Source organism: Suncus etruscus, chromosome 6 (genome assembly GCF_024139225.1).
Source record: "Suncus etruscus isolate mSunEtr1 chromosome 6, mSunEtr1.pri.cur, whole genome shotgun sequence".
Lineage (NCBI taxonomy): Eukaryota > Metazoa > Chordata > Mammalia > Eulipotyphla > Soricidae > Suncus > Suncus etruscus.
In genome coordinates this window covers 46,564,439-46,582,163 of record NC_064853.1, presented here as the reverse complement: position 1 = coordinate 46,582,163, position 17,725 = coordinate 46,564,439, and the positions used below count along the sequence as shown (strand labels likewise).

At 39.4% G+C, this 17,725-nt stretch overlaps 1 protein-coding gene and 1 non-coding gene across 5 annotated transcripts in view; both read right to left on the bottom strand.

The window, feature by feature from the left end:
- PUM1 (pumilio RNA binding family member 1) overlaps positions 1-17,725 on the bottom strand; it is a 141,791-nt gene that overhangs the window by 14,943 nt on the left and 109,123 nt on the right. For 2 of the 4 annotated variants that reach the window (XM_049774637.1, XM_049774638.1), the window contains exons 15-17: positions 5,584-5,851; positions 3,663-3,792; positions 1,193-1,327 (exon numbers count right to left, since the gene is read on the bottom strand). In XM_049774637.1, coding sequence (XP_049630594.1) covers positions 1,193-1,327; positions 3,663-3,792; positions 5,584-5,851 — 533 coding nt within the window. Of the gene's footprint in view, positions 1-1,192; positions 1,328-3,662; positions 3,793-5,583; positions 5,852-11,201; positions 11,235-17,725 lie in introns of all 4 variants that reach the window. The other 2 variants (XM_049774636.1, XM_049774639.1) reach the window with 2 other exon arrangements.
- LOC126012461 (small nucleolar RNA SNORD103/SNORD85) lies at positions 163-247 on the bottom strand. The gene has a single exon (XR_007496928.1). It is a non-coding gene; the product is annotated as a small nucleolar RNA SNORD103/SNORD85 (small nucleolar RNA).

The window sequence follows — 17,725 nt, the reverse complement described above, 5'->3', positions numbered from 1 at the left end:
TGAACCCTGAACTTATGGATGTGCCTCCAACATTTGCTCAGTTTTGGCTAACACCCTAACACCACACCTATAAGGCCACTCAGATCCTCACCTATCATCACCAGACACCTGTGCTGTGTGGTCTCTGGTCTCTATCTGGAACAAGAGGTTCCAGATGCCCCAACTGGCTCAGACCTGAGTCCATTAACAAAGATTCTCATTATCGAACTTTGTTCTCAGTGAGGGCAAGTGAGTCATCATTGCCAGACTGGGGCCGTCCCCACCTTGAGCACACTGTGTGAGCTCAGAGCCCAAAGGCTGGAATAGGTAGGGTGGCATCAGAAGCACCCGAGGCTCACACATTGCCCAGCACAGCAGCAAACACACACCCACGATGCGCATGACAGGGTCCCTGGGTCTGGGATCTGTGTGATGCCGGGCTGGACCTTCTCTCTGACTGTTCCTGAAGCTATGTGGGACATTTGCTGTGAGCGCCCACTCTCAGTACCTAACACAGTGATTGATCCTTGGGGGTGGGGGTGCCAGATGAGCCATATGGACCACTAGAATATTTATCCAAAGGAGCCATAAGTGAAAATTGTGTCAAGGGGTGACAGGTTGAGACTAGGGGGCCATGGCCAGAAAAGGGTTGAGTAGTGCTGCCTGAAAAGTCAGATCTGTTGTCTCTTGCCCCCTACATTCCCACTTGAACCCCAATGTCCCATGTACCCTACTTGCTACTGCTGTGCTTCTCGCTCCTTCACACCACACTCTGAGCAGGACTCAGGCCAGACCATGCCCAGGGCAGGCAGCACTCCCAGAAAAGGTGGCAGGATGAAGAAGAATAAAAACCTTTACGGTGAGCTAAACAAAACTTTGGAATGCTGTAGTAATCAGATATGGTTAAAAAAAGAGAGATGATTTAATTAATGTTTAACCCGCTCAATTTTTGCCAAAGAGCACCAACTAATAACCTACAAAATTGCATATGTTAACAATTAATGTTTGGTTTAATACAATTCCCAAGTTTTAACACAACTACAAAATTAACTTTTCATGCTTGCCATGCAAAGAAAGGCAACCACAGCACCAAAGTATGTACATTTGTGTTTGGGGTAGGAGGATGGGGAGAGATGGACAAATTCACAGTGTTTCTTGCGCATACCATGGAGAGACACCAAACACCAAGAGAAAAGTTAAAGGGGAAACTTACAATTACCTGCTGGTCTGAGGGAATAAATTCAAGAGCTTTCTGGATAACACGGCAGCCATACATCTGTAACGCCAATGAAAGAACATGGCCCCGAATTCGTTCCGCCAATGCCAGCTTCTGTTCAAGGCTGCCAAACTAGAAATAATGTGTGGGTGAACACCATTACTTAGGAAGAAGGAAAGAAATCAGAGAAATCAAAGCCTTTTTTTTTTTAATCAACTGCTGCCATAACCTTTAGCCCTGTCACCTATGATTAACTAAAAGTTTTGTTTAAATAGCCTGCCTTTGGTCACATTTTCAATGAGCACCCTACTTCAACACTTCAAGATTGTGGTACTATCTGTTTACACAAGGTAACAGAGTCAAGGAGAAATGTTGGAATCAACAGGAAATGTTGAATATTGAAATGTGAAAACATGATATTGATAGGTTTTCTAGCCTCAGTTTTTTATTTTCTTTTGAATAGCTTAATCATGAAACTAAAAACTAAAATTATTAGTTTGTAACCTACTCATTTTTTTCTAAAGCCAGGGAGTTCTTTAGTTAATGCCAATCATATGGCTGTATTCCATTGTTAATTCTGCCATGTGGTGGTATTATTAACCTCTGAAGCTAGAGATCTTGCTATTTTTACAACCTATGACAAACTCAAAGAAGACATTCTAAAATTATAAGAGCTGTTTTCAAATAGGTTCTTTGCACGTGGTTAGAGAATCCAGCATTTAAAAACTTAAACTTAGGCCGGAGAGATAGAAGGGTGGTGGTTCAAATCCCGGCATCCCATATGGTCCCCCAAGCCTGGCAGGATAGATTTCTGAGTGTAGAGCCAGGAGTAACCTGAGTGTTGCTGGCTGTGACCCAAAAACCAAAACAAAAAACAAACAAACAAACAAACAAAAAACCAAAACACTTAAATTTCATTAAGTTGAAAAGAGAAGGTTATGGATGATCTATCATTTTTAACTTCATGAAAATAAAGCAAATTAGAATTTCATTCATTTATTTTCCCTAGGGGTAGATCATGTACAGGATTATAGTACTCCCACCTTCTTATCAGGTCCTTCATCTCAATGTTTTGTTTTTGGGGTCACACCTAGCAATTTTCAGGGGACAGTATGGAATACCTGGTATTAAATCTGGGTCAGCTGCTTGCAAAGCAAGTGCCCTATCTGCTGTAGTATTGCTCTGGGACCCATTTAAAGCCTTTCATTTATAACTTGGAGTTGTTGGTACCATAAAACCTGAACTAACAATGATAAGTGAAAAATCCATTGGTCCAACAATCCCATTAATCCTATACAAAAACAATGATAAAAAGCTGACATTACTACTCCTGCCAGGAATAATTTCTGAGTGCAGAGAGAACAGTAACCCCAGAGCGCCATCAGATGTGGTCCAAAAACCAGACCGCATGCGAGCGCACACACATGTGCGCGGTCGAGAGATACTATGGGTATTAAGGCTGCTCCTTGCATACAGTTGAACCAGGTTTGTTTGATCCCTGGCACCAAATACAGCAAGGCAATAGTAAGCCCTGAACACTCACTGTTGGGTGTGACCCAAAAAGGAACAAAAACACAAAAAAATGAACGAATAAGAGAAGCTTAAAGGAATTTAAAGGGGGCCAGAGAGATAGTACAGTGGTAGGGCATTTGGCTCGTATGCTGTCGACCTGGGACAAACTGACCCACGTTCAATCCCAGAATCCCGGATCCCCGGCATCCCATATGGTCTCCTCAGCCTGCCAGAAGCAATTTCTAAGCACAGAGCCAGGAGTAACCCCTGAATGCCACCGGGTGTAGCCTAAAAACAAAGGGGAGAAAGACGGACTAAAAGCCTACAACGTAAGTTAAGGGGAAAATTTCTATAGCCCATATGGTTACCAGTTATGATGTTAACAAGTTGATATATACAGAATCTCTAAGATTCCTTAAAATATTGATTTTCAGAATGTTACTGTGATGCTACTAAAATTATCTTCTAAAAATTATTTCCTCCAGAAATATATTTAGTGAAAATATTAATAATCAAAATAAGGGGCCAGAGAGATAGCATGGAGGTAAGGTGTTTGCCTTTCATGCAGAAGGTCATCGGTTTGAATCCCGGCGTCCCATATGGTCCCCCGTGCCTGCCAGGAGCAATTTCTGAGCATGGAGCCAGGAGTAACCCCTGAGCACTGCCGGGTGTGACCCAAAAACCACAAAAAAAAAAAAAAATCAAAATAATGTTTGGACAATGGCTCTCCAAATACGAGTCTAAAATACAACTGGGATCATCTGCTTGGACACTTAAATAAATAATGGGCTGCTGCTAGTAAATTGGAGAAACATTAAAAAGTTCTTCAAAAAGACCACACACACTTCATTTTGAGAATTAGAATGAATGGCAAAGCACTTCTAAGCACAGCTCATGAAAAGCAAAATGATCTGGAGATTCTCTCAAATCAAAGGATAGAAAGAACAAAGCTTACTTCAAAGAACTTCTGAATGACGTAATTTCCGAATACATCCACCATTAACTGGTAAGCAGCCTGGAGGATTTCATTGAAGACAAGCTGGCGCTCAGCTGGTGTGGCACGCTCTAGTTTCAGCTGAATGAATCTGAAGTACAAAGTGAAAAGTGGAAATCACAGCATTTTAAGAACACTCAAAAATAAAGGGTAGCTTAATTTATGTAATGTATCAACTAGGAAACTACTATGTATGCATATAAACAGTGTTATTTAAATGAATCACTTTATCTCATTTTTAGACTTTCTGAAAAGAAAATCTTAGTGTGAGGGACCCATGCTTTTCTTTTGTATTTCATCACAAAATAATTATATTCCACTCTTTTTAATTTGTTTGTTTTGGTTTTTGGGTCACACCTAGCAGCATTCAGGATTTCTGGCTCTACGATCAGAAATCAATCCTGGCAGGCTCGAGGGATCATATGGGATGCCAGGATTCGAACCACTGTCCTTCTGATTGCAAGGCAAATGCCTTACCTCCATGCTATCTCTCTAGCCCCTATATTCCACTTCTGTAGTATTATCAGAACAACTTTTTAAGTGTCACATACTGGTCACACAAAAGTGGAGGGGTGTGGAAGGAAGGGAAAGGTTTCAAGATGTATATGACAGAGCATGGTAATTGAACTTTTCAAAGTATATTTAAACTTACAGGACACAATTCTCTTTAAATGTACATAAAAGGAGAGATAGAAGAAGAGTAAGTAATACGAGGGTTTAACACAAGGAAAGCTGACTTTCCTTTAGAAACCATTCTCACATCCAAAAACCAAAGCTTATGATCTTTGTCACTGTGCTCAAATCATATTCATCTGAAGCATTATTCATTAGGAATATGAAACAACTTGTAATATATGTAATGCCATGTCTTCTGAAGTGGCATTTACTTCATTTCATTTATTTGTTTTTTAATTCTGGGGGCACATCAGAAGAACTCCATCTCTCTAAGTCTGGCTTAGACTCTGAGTCTGCCAAACATGGGATTGTCTGGCCCAATTAACAATCTAACAGAACATTGAGGATACTGGTTCTTCAGATGCTGTTTTTTGTGGTCATAGTCAAGAAGATAAATATAGAATATTGGAGGATGAATTTACAATTATGCCTTTCCCCCAGAAGAGGGTTGTCAGTCTGTGAAGCCTACTGGAACAGACAAACAAAAAGGTCGAAACTCCGTTTTATAAAAATCTGTTCCATACTCATCTCTACACAGACTTTTTAGAGTTGTTCCACAGAGTGACACAACTAAGAAAAGCAGTGGAGTTGTAGTACCCAAGAAGCAGAAACCCAAACTTCATTTTCTTAGTATCTGAGAATAAGACTTTACATGGTGAGTAAAATAGCAAAATAGCAAAGGCACCCATGTGTCTCTTATGCTGCTATACAGTTTTTCTAAAATTACAGATTTTCAATGAGTTTCATGAACTAGGAACACAGACATGGCTTTAGAAGGTAAACCGGTTTGCCTGACATGTGGTTTAGATGATTAAGTAGTTTTTTTCACTCACTTGTGTCCTGATAGCCCTCACACATCTAATTCCACTACAGAAGATCAGGGAATTGCCTTAATAAGTTTTGTTTCAACTATTTTATGACAACTTGATGTATTTGGTATCAGAATTTAAGGTGTTAAAACTTCAACTATCGGGCCCGGAGAGATAGCACAGAGGCGTTTGCCTTGCAAGCAGCCGATCCAGGACCTAAGGTGGTTGGTTCGAATCCCGGTGTCCCATATGGTCCCCCGTGCCTGCCAGGAGCTATTTCTGAGCAGACCGCCAGGAGTAACCCCTGAGCACCGCCGGGTATGGCCCAAAAACCAAAAAAAAAAAAAAAAAAAAACAAAAAACTTCAACTATCTTATTTACCAAAACTAAGTCCTTACCTGGACCCATGCTGGTCTTGAGAAAATTCCATTATATGCCCAGCAATCTCCCGGAGTTGTAAATTGGGGTACCGGTTATTTCGAAAGTCTTCCAAAAGCCGGCTCCTGCCAGAGGGCATGACATCAGACATTCCATACCGCAAGCGAGAGGATGAGAAAAGGGTGCTGCTGGGACTGAAGAGGCTGGAGGCACTGCTAGCACTTCGGTACTTGGCTTCAGCGCCGGGAGCAGCAGAGATGTATCGTCCACTGCCATTGGTGAGTCCTCCTGTTGGTTACAGAAGAGAACTCAAGAGTCATTTGTTTTTAAGGAACAATATTCCCAAGAGCAGGAAGCATCCCACACATGAAATCCTGGATTATCTCTGGCTTATTTTTAATTACTAACTTTGTATTTAGAGTAATTTTTATGATGCCACATCTTTCACTGAGTGCAAGTCACAAACTGGAAAGAAATATTCGCACAGAGTGAGAAGGGATGCTTGGAATCAGTGAAACAAAAATTAAGTGTCCCTTAGTAAGTTAAATGCCAATGAAAGTCTGTTGTGCAAATGAACACCTGAACACCAGGAATAAGACAGAGAAAATGTGTGGAGGCTTCAACAGTTCTCTATTCTAAACTCACTGTGATTTCAGTCGTTCTAGAATAATCCTTATTCCCATCTAAAACACTGAAAGTCCACAGAGATCTATCTACTAAGCACAAGCATTGCATGAAAGAGGCCTGGATTTGACTCCCAGCACAACAAGTCTCCAGAACCCCAGTGGAAATTATCCCAAAGCCAAATAAGTAACAAAGACACGAGAGGTTAAGAATTCAACATATGAAGTATACTTTGAAACAGAAGGATTTGAGTTGTTCATGAGGACAAAACCTGAAATTTCAGCACAGAAGTTGCTGCTACTATCATTTTACCTGAAATAAGAGGTAAGATCTTCCTTGGGAAGGGGAGTTTGGGTCCCATCTGGCAGTAGTAGTGGACCATATGCAGTACTAGTGATTAGAACCAGAGTCAGCTGCAAGTAATGTAAGTGCTTGCCATATTTCCTATTTTCTCTGAATATAAGACCTTTTTAAAAATTATCAGGGGCCGAAGAGATAGCATGGAGGTAAGGCGTTTGCCTTTCAAGCAGAAAGTCATTGTTTCGAATCTCGGCATCCCTTATGATTCCCCGAGCCTGCCAGGAGCGATTTCTGAGCATAGAGCCAGGAGTAATCCCTGATTGCTGCCGGGTATGACCCAAAATCCAAAAAAAAGAAAAAGAAAAGAAAAATCAAAATATAGGGGCTGGAGAGATAGCATTTGCCTTGTATACAGAAGGACAGTGGTTCAAATCCCGCCAGGAGCAATTTCTGAGCATAGACCAGAAGTAACCCCTAAGTGCTGCTGAGTGTGACCCAAAAACCAAAAACAAAACAAAAAAATAAAGGCAGACCAACAAATTATAATGAGTATATAGTTTAAACAATCTGAATCTTAAAAACATATTTTAGATTATACAATACAGGATATAAAGCTTCCTGTGAGCGGAAATTTTCCTTTAACTATTTCTTTTTGGGACCACTCCTAAGCAGCTCACAAACCTCTGGAACTGATATGTTTATATGTTGTGCTGAAAGTGAGCCTGGACAGGCTGCATGCAAGACAAGTGCCTTAAACCCGTAATATCTCTCTATTCCTTCTAGACTCCTATTAAACAAAACAGTAAGGCAGATAAGAAATACCACATAAACCACAAAGAACACAGATAATTTCAGGATCCATGAGAAAAGTCACCCAATGCAAACTGTCAATTTCTGCATGTTTTATTAAATACCTATATTTAATTCATGGTACCAACAAATTCTGCCTTCTAGAAATCAGATTCAAAAGTTTGGGTCTCAATGAAAGTGATGAAAGCAAAAGAAAATGGCTTGGGCCAGAGAGATATAGCTAAACAGACTGAGCAAAAATGCTTTCAGGAGATCCTAGTTTAATCACATGGTTCCCAGAGCACAACCAGGTGTGACATCTAAGCTCACAGAGCTGAGAGTTGCACCACAAAAGCATTGCCAGGCATTGCCCAAAAACAAAGCAGAGAAATATTCCATGTTTAGATAGATAGAAAGGGTGGTGGGGGGGGAGGGAGGTAGGGAGGTAGGGAGGGAGGTATAGGTAGGTAGGTAGAGGTAGATAGGTATAGGTAGGTAGGTAGGTAAGTAGGTAGGTATAGGTAGGTAGGTAGGTAAGTAGGTAGGTATAGGTAGGTAGGTAGGTTGGATGGAGGGAGGGAGGGAGGGAGGGAGGTAGGTTGGTTTTTGGGCCATACCCAGCGGCACTCAGGTTACTCTTGTCTCTGCACTCAGATATTGCCCCTGGCAGGCTGGGGGGGAGGGGGGGACCATGTGGGACACCAGGAATAGAACCCAGGTCTGTCTTGGGTCAGGCACGTGCAAGGCAAATGCCCCACCGCTGTGCTATCTCTCCGGTCCCCCCATGTTAAAATTTATAAAATAAAAATTTTACCCCATGTCAGAAGAACCATATATTTTTTCCTATTGAATTCTCAAGGATATATTGGAAAAATTTATATTTCGACTTAAGCAACAAAAAATTATGATCCAGAGAGATTAACATGATACATACGGCAAAGACACAAAAATCACAAATCATCATGATCAGAGATGATTCCACAACTCGAGAATAGTCTATGCCTTTGCAATCAGCTATGTAACACTCATTTTCAGACTCGGTTATACAGTTTTCTTGTTCTAAAGGACACTGCTTTACTACAAAATATCACAATTAACTTCTTGATCCAAATGAAAAATATCAAAGGAAAAGAGAAGACGGTTTCTAAGAAATGAGTATACAGCAGCATATGAGTAGCAGAACTATTTTTTAGGTTTAGGAATGGGGAGGAAAAGAAATGAGAATGAAGTAGGCCAGTCATACTAGGAGAGAGTGGTACAGCAAGAACATGCTTTAAGAGGAGAAATGGCACAAATACTTAAGTCTGGTAGCCAAAAACAACAATGCACGTATTTTAAAAACCTCACTAGCCAAGAAAGGCCTATAAGGACCAGTAACAATTCAAAGAACAAAAAAACCAAACTTAAAATATAGCAACCATCTCTACTTAGATGGAATGTAGTCAGGCCATTAGTGACAAAGCTTAAAGGCATAAACACTAAACTTGACCATAACTCTATACACTTATGTGAGCCAATTAATTCATTTGCCATTTAAGTCAATAGTTGCCAGTTTTTCTGCTACTATGGCCTTTAGCCTTTGACTGATCCAGAACACAAAGGGGTGAAGTAATAGGTAATATGCCTACAATTAATATTTATATATTTTCCTTGAAATAATTTGTTCTAGTATCCCTCTGATATCTAACGAATATACACACAAAAGTACACTAATATATGCACAAATACACATAGCTTTTATTACTATGAAAAGTATACAAATCTAAAATTAATTCCTTCCAGGTATTATGCTATCAATGGCAAAGTGATAATTCAACACTTTGTTTATGTTAGATAATTTTACTTTAAGCAATAAATCATGGCTTAAAGCAGATTTAGGCATAAACCTGCAGCTTCTGATTGTATTTAAAATGGTTCCTGGCAAGTAGTAGTAAGTAAGTCATCAGTATTTACAAAATCTCATTCTGACAAGGAACCCAGCAGAAATGTGTTTAGTACAGCTCACAAATTAGAGCTCACAAATCTAGGTGTACTGACTCATTAAGCACTGTGCTCCTAGGATTATCCCCTGAACGAGTGTCTGAATTTGTGGCCTGTTTGGTTTTTCAAGGGGTTGAAGGCACACCAAGTGGTGCCTGGCGAATGATGTGGTGCCCATGATTAAACTTAGGCCAATTGCGTGTTAGACGAGTGCCTTTATACATGTATTATCTCTCCTATCCCAGTCTGTTTTAAAAGGAGTTCTGCTGTATGATAACGTTTTACTAATACTATAACATATGAGCAAGTACAGGTTTCCAGCTGTCATGTAGGGAGCTTGGCAGTAGAAATCCATCTTAACAAGTAAAACAGCTGAAGAGATGGCCAAATAGGTACTTAGTAGAAGTGTGTCTTCCTTGCATGTGGGAGACAACAGCTTTGACTGTCAGAAACACACATTTTGCAGAGTGGGGAAAAAAACCAAGTCTTTTTAGATCTATGAAAGAGGAGAGGATACACAGCAAAGTGAAGACAGTCCATCTTAGCTTCCTGAAACAAAGTCTCTCTAGTAAAATCCACCATCATAATTAATCCCAGGCACGATAGAAAAACCCAAACTGTGATGGACAAATTAATTCCTAAAGGGTCAATCTGAAAAACACCAAAGTTTAAAAACTAACACCCCAGAGGAAACACTCCATAAAATCGTAAAATTTACCTTTAGGAGCCCAACCAGGTTACAAAGATAAAAATTTCCTCAGGTTTCCAGCATAAGGAAATGGGAAAGGAATTCAGCTGCAATATGCCAGTGTATACTGGTTCTTTAGCAGGCCTGTCCACAGTCTGGTTAGTTAACCAGACACTAACAGGGGGAAGGAAAATACATACAACTCCAGCCTACTCATAACACCCTGTCTCAACAGAAGGAAAGAAAATATAACTAAGAAATACTTGTGAAGTTCACAGTCCAAAGATGTGTATATAGGACCTAAAAGACCAAAACTAATACAGAATTTTTTTTTTTTTTTTGGTTTTTGTTTTTGGGTCACACCCAGCGGTGCTCAAGGTTTACTCCTTGCTCTGCACTCAAAAATCGCTGCTAGCAGGCTGAGGAGACAATATGGGATGCTGGATTTGAACCACTGTTCGTCCTGAATTGGTTGCATGCAAGGCAAATGCCCTATCGCTGTTCTATCTCTCCAGCCCCTAATACAGTTTGTTCCCTCCCTTCATACTCACCACAATACACAGCAGTTCCTTTTACCTGGTACATCAGGCCTGGCTATTTAAGAGGGGAAGAAGGCCAGTGGTGAGGAGAAAAGAAAAAAAAAAAAAAAAAAAGAACAAAGTAAAACTATATACCCTGAAGAAAAAGAGCAACATACATGGCAAGATGTTGACTTAGACTGGAACTTTAAAGAACTATAGATTAATATGATATGGGGCCTAAAACAGAAAGCATATAATAGATGACAATCCAAGCAGAGAAATGAAAATCCTAAGAAAGAACCAATAAGAAATGCCTGGGGCTCCAAAATTACTATTGACTGTGCATAAGCCTTTTTTGGCATAGCTAAGGATAGATGCATAATAAGAGGATTAAAAAGAAAAAAACTGGGAAAAAAAAAAAAGAGAACAAAGACTGGGGTGAGAGAGACAGACTCCCAAGGACTATGGGACAACTAGATGGAAAAATAATTGAAATATCAGAAAAGGAGAAATAAATTAAGAAATGTTATACATTAGTGAAAAAATTCTCCCAAATTAATGTTAAGACACTAAACCACAAAACTAGGCAACTCAGAACACCAAGCAGAAAAAAATAAACCAAGCAAACAAACCACATACACATAAAACACTATCTCTCTTTACATCATTTCTAAATTATAAAAAATCAAAGATAAGAAAAATATTCAAAGTTATCAAAGGGAAAAAAACACCTTACCTATAGAGGAATAAAGGTAAGAATTGCATCCGACTTCTCAGAAAGCATGCAAGCAAGAAGAGAGTGGAGTGAAATATTTAAAGTTCTCAGAGAAAAAGCAACTTAGAAAAACCAGCTTAGAACTTCACATCCTAAATCTTCAAAAGTGAAAGAGAAGCAAAAATTTCCAAACAAAATTTGAGAGAATCAGTTTCCAGTAGAACTGCCTTGCAATAAATGTTAAAAAGCATTTCTTTAGCAAAAAGAAAAGCAACAAAGGTCAGAAAGTTAGTTGAACCTACACAAAGGAAAAGCATTGAAAATGGTATAAGTGAAGATAATAAAACATAGAACCTTTTAAACTCTTCTGATTGTTCACAATAATAACAGCAATATTATATTCAATGTATGAAACTATATGCTTATTTCTACACAAGAAACTAATGATAACATGAAAGTGAAGGGAAGCAATTAAGATTATTTTGGCGTTTATACTACATTCAAATTGGTAATAATATCATTTGAAAATGGATGTAGATTTTTTTAAGTGTGTTTAATAAAAATTCCAGGACAACCACTAGAAAAGTTTTAAAAGGAAAGATAAAGTAGTAGAGCAGTAGTACAGAAGATAGGGCTCTTGCCTTGCATTTGGTCAACCTAGGTTCAATTCCTAGCACCATATATGGCTCCCCTAAGCCTGCCAGGAGTAATTTCTGAATGCAGAGCCAAAAGTAAACCCAGGTGTAGCCTAAAAGTAAAAACAGTAACAAAAGTAATACTGAGGCAGGGAGATGTATGGCTTAGTAGTGAATACATTCTTAATAAGTGTGAGGCCCTGGGTTGAATCCTTTGTTTTGTTTTGTTTTGTTTTTGGCCACACCCGTTTGACGCTCAGGGGTTACTCCTTGCTATGCGCTCAGAAATTGCCCTTGGCTTGGGGGGACCATATGGGACGCCGGGGGGATCGAACAGCGGTCGAGATCTTTCCTTGGCTAGCGCTTGCAAAGCAGACACCTTACCTCTAGCGCCACCTTCCCGGCCCCTGGGTTGAATCCTTAACACTACAAAAATAATTAAACATTAAAAAAAGAAATTGGTATTGTAAGAGGAGAAAATAGAAAAACACATAACATATAATGCTCCATTAAAATAAAAAAGCACAAGAGGAAAAAGAATGGAAAACAAAAATGATACTAAAGAACACTATGAACACAGTAAAAATTACTCAAACTATAAAATTAATTTAAGTGTCAAAACCTAAATATAATAATTAAAAGACAGACTGGGGCTGGAGCAACAGCATAGCGGGTAGCACCTTGCATGAGGCCGACCCAGGTTCTATCCCCGGAATCCCAAGCCTGCCAGGAGTAAATGGGGGGGGGGGGGTTTGGGGGCCACACAAAGTGGCACTCAGGGTTAACTCCTGGGTAAGCTCCATCTATGCAAGGCAAACGCCCTACTGCTGTGCTATCACTCCAACACCCCCAGAGTAATTGCTGAGTGCAGAGCTAGGAGTAACCCTGAGCACTGCAAAAAAATAAAATAAAATAGAATAAAATAAAATAAAATAAATGAAAGACTGTCAAATAGATCAAAACAATCAACTGGGTATTGTCCACAAGAAACCCATCTTTACAGTAACAACAAAAATAAAGATCAGGAACTAAAAGGACTGCAGCACAAGGACATGCTGAGCTGACCTAGCTTTGATCCTGGATACTAGAGGCATCCTTCTACCCCACTCCCAGTGTAGCCACAGAAACCCCCAAGCAATGACAAAGTAGTCAAGATGGTCATCAGTACTACATGCCCAATAGTAAGCTCAGATCCTGGGATTCAACTGGCTGAATTAGCTGGCTAGAATTAACAGGAGTGATCTGCAGGACTCCCTTTATAAAAAAATTACACCATGCAAAGGATGGTGTACATTCAATGACTGAAACCCAACTACAAACATTTCTGTAACCATGGTGTTTAAACAGAGAAATTATTAGCTCATGCTAAATTAATGTGTTTAAAATGTTTCTAAAATAGTTCTCTCTGATCTATTTTCTAACAGAACAAGCAAACTTTTGTGAAACTCTTTCAAACCCCCTTTGTCTCTTTCAGAAGCAGGTGAAATTGATGTACAGTATAGTTCTAGTCAGGCATGACAGAGGGTTTCACCTAACTGAGCATTCTACACGTTTAACACAATAGATCCTGCAAACCAGTGCAAGGACTTGCAGTTCTAACTAAGGCTGTAAAAACAGTAGTTTTCTATTGCTTTATGCCTGTGGACCAGCACAGATCTGTGGACTGACCGCTGAAGACCACATATAAGCCAAAATGAGAATTAAATATCTAGTTAATGCTAATCATACAAACTAAAACTAAAAGTTTCTAATGATAATACTGAGTTAAAAGGTCCTTTTTAAATAGTTAGCATTACAAATGACAGATCATGGAAACTGAAGAGAAAGTACAGTGGGTAAAGCATTTGCCTTACACCAGGGGTCTCAAACTCAATTTACCCGAGGGCCACAGAAAGCAAAGTCGGGGTGATCCTTGAGTGCAAAGTCAGTAGTAAGCCTTGAACATTGGGGGGTTGTGACCCAAACAACTAAAACAAAACAAAACAAAAAAAAGATTCCTCTAGGGCAGGGCCACAAAATGTTGTACGAAGGGCCGCAAACAGCCCGTGGGCCGAGAGTTTGAGACCCCTGCCTTACAGCTAATCAGAGTTCTATCCCATCCCTGTGCACTGTCAGGAATAATTCCTGAGCGCAGAGCAAGAAGTATAACCCCTGAGTACTGCCAAAGGTGGCCTAAAAACAAAACACACACACATACATCTACAAACAAAGATCACTTTTGGAAACTAGATAAGCAATGACAAAAAGTATTTTTTCTTTATAAAGCAAAATATCTAAGGATGCACACACATCAAACTATGTAAACAATCTGAAGCTAGTTTGTTGCCAATAAATTAAAAACATTTTCTACACTTCAAGCAGAGACACAAAATACAATTATAATTTTAAGTACTGCTTTTCTTTAAAGACATTAGAATAATTTACCATTGCACATAAAATCTTGTGTTCTAAGGACAGAATGAGGGATTGGAAAGATAACAGAGGTGGGAAGGCACTTGTTTGCCTTGCATACCAACCTGAATTAATTTCCAGCATAAGAAGTGGCTCCTGGGCTAGAGTGATAGCATAGAGAGCATTAGCCTAGCATCCAAAACGGCTGAATCTACCTTAAGTAATTTCTGACAACAGAGCCAGGAATAAGCCCTGAGCACCACAAGGTGTGCAAACCCTGCCCCCCCTTGCCCAAGAAGTGACTTTTAATGCACAGAGTCAGGAGCAGCATATCACCACCTCTACTCTAGCACAACTGTAGTGTCAAATATGGTCCAAAGACAAATAAAAAAGTACAGGACAAATCAACATTAGTATAAATAACAGAGTGGGGAGAAGAGAAGACATCTATATTAAGTATATCACTGTGAGAATCCACATGCCTAAGACTTTTCTTCCAAGGCACAGGAAAAGGTTGAGTACTTCAACCTTGTAAATAGTAATAAAATTCTGCAGGTTAATTCTTGGATGTTACAGGTTTTAAAATGACAAAATCTGTGTGAGGAGCTTGCCTCGTTTGATCACATATGATCCCATAAGCACTGAGCCAGTAGAAAACCCTGACCCAGGTATGGTCCAAACCTATTCTAACCCCAAAAGAAACATCTTAGGGGAAAAAAAGGAAGGTTAAGAGTAAGATGAAGCAATCTATGGGTAAACAGAACATAATACCACAACATTAAAGTCCACATAAATTACTCTTTTAAGATGTTAGGTAGAAGTTGTTAGAAGTGAATACTTTAGGGCAGGGGTCTCAAACTTGCGGCCCGCGGGCTGTTTGCGGCCCTCTGTACAACATTTTGTGGCCCTGCCCCAGAGGAATCTTTTTTTTGTTTTGTTTTGTTTTAGTTGTTTGGGTCACAACCCCCAATGTTCAAGACTTACTACTGACTTTGCACTCCAGGATTACCCCGACTTTGCCTCCTGTGGCCCCTAGGTAAACTGAGTTTGAGACCCCTGCTTTAGGGCATTAGATAAATTAAAAAAAAACTAAGAATAACAGTATTCTTTTTTTAAATGTTGTTAATATAAACACAATATAATATATTTAAACATATTTAAACTAAATAAATACGCCTTTTTTTGTTAGAAAAAAAACTCGGGGCTGGTGAGAAGGCGCTAGAGGTAAGGTGTCTGCCTTGCAAGCGCCCGGAGTCCCATAAGGTCCCCCCAAGCCAGGGACAATTTCTGAGCGCTTAGCCAGGAGTAACTCCTGAGCATCAAACGGATGTGGCCAAAAAAAAAAAAAAAAAAACAAAAACACCTCAACAATTACTAACATGGACATAAACATATACATGTTTATGGGAGAATATGAATAGTTAGTAAGTACATGAAAAGAGGCTTAAGGGCCAGGGAGATGGCTCAAAGAGCTGGAGCATAACTTTTGCATGTGGAAACTCCAGGTTGGGTGTCTGGCACACAAGGCACCTAGGTACTACTAGAATGGCCCACTTGCAATACTAGGCATGGCTAAAGGAGAGTAGAGGGAAGGAGAGGGAAGGGGAGGGGAAGGAAAAAGAGGGAAAAAGAAACCGGAAAGCAAATCATCATTGCAATGTAAAATGTAGTAATTTGGGCCCAGTGGTCCTTGCCCTACTCATGTGAAGTCAATTCAACCCCCCAGTATAGCCCACACTAAGTGCAGAACCAGCATCTCTGCTATTCAGCACCCCAATGCCTCATCAGAGTATATATCTCCAAATGTATGATCACCAAAATTAAAGTGTGTAAACACAGTGGCCTGAAGCGCAATACCATCCAAACATGGTGCCCCCTGGTGAGCACTGGAAAATACTGCAGTCAGCCCCTGTTAAATACAAAAACAAAGAGGAAGTGGGCCAATGCATATTAAAACCTCAATGACATAATGTTCCAGGCCCATTAGAGTAACTATATGGGGGCTGGAGAAATAACAGTACAGCAAGTAAGTGCTTGTCTTAAAGTAGGGAACTTTTGCATGTGCCCGCCCTAGGTTCAATATCTGAGCACCATCAAGAGTAAATCTTGAGCACAAAGCAAGGAGTGGCCCAAATTTCAAAAGGCATTAATAACAAAATATATGTTCATAATCATATCTGTACATATTGCCTACGTATGCACATATATATGGACCACACAAAGTGCTGGGGGGAGGGGACCAAGATGCAGTACCAGGAATGTGTTTTACCATTTGAGCTATCTCATAGGACTCAGATCTAATTAAGATCAAATGTTAAAAAGTCAGAGAAAAACAAAACAGAAATTTAACTACAAGCATATGTAGAATCTAGGTATTTGATAACTCTATGTAGAATAATTCAAAATTATATGTTAATAAATCTCAAGATCTTGGATCTGAACTGAGGGGTAAAGAAGATAAATGATACAAAATTTAATTTATAAAATAAGTAATGTATACTATTGTAAAAAATTCAATAGCACTATTATCAATAACACAACTATAATCAAATAATAATCTATTTGGAAGTTTCTAAGGATATATATATACATTTATATATATTTATTTGGGGGATGCCAAAAATAAATCTTTTTCTTGGATCTGTGCGATAGATCACTCCTAGTGAGCATGGTGCCCAGTATAAGAGCTGAGCCAACCATATGTAAGGAAAGCACCTGACCCATTGTATTCTCTCAGTCCCCTAAGAATGTGTATCAAATGTGCCTCTCAAACCACATTCTACACGGAATTTTCTCATCACAAACAAAATTTGTAGCACTGTACAAACTTTTTCCCAGAGAAAGGAAAAAAAATGTGCCCACAGAAAGACTTTCAGGCAAATGTTCATAGAGCATTATTTCTATAGTTAAAAAAAAAAGGTATGTGTGTGTTTTAACGCGAAGTTTGGGATGTGTGATTTATCTGTGAAATCAAAAATCAAACACTATTCAGAAATAAATGGAACTACTAACACACCATTATATCATGATATAAAGTTAGAATAGTTGTTCTGTTTTGTGGTACCACGCCATGTGCTCTATAGCTAAACCAATATCCCCAGCCATAATGGAGTTTAACAGTAAAATAATGAGGAATTTGATCGAGGACATGAAAATATTCTAAAAAAGAATTATGATGGTGGTTAAGGAATTCACATGTTAATAAAAATGACTATACTCTTAAAGCAGGTGAGTTATATGATCTACAGTAAAGTTTTGTTATTTAAAATAATTTTATTAGGGCCGGAGAGATAGCACAGCGGCGTTTGCCTTGCAAGCAGCCGATCCGGGACCTAAGGTGGTTGGTTCGAATCCCGGTGTCCCATATGGTCCCCCGTGCCTGCCAGGAGCGATTTCTGAGCAGACAGCCAGGAGCCAGGAGTAACCCCTGAGCACCGCCGGGTGTGGCCCAAAAACCAAAAAAAAAAAAAAGAATATAACAACTACGCTCACTGATTCTGTCTTCTGCATGTCAACAAT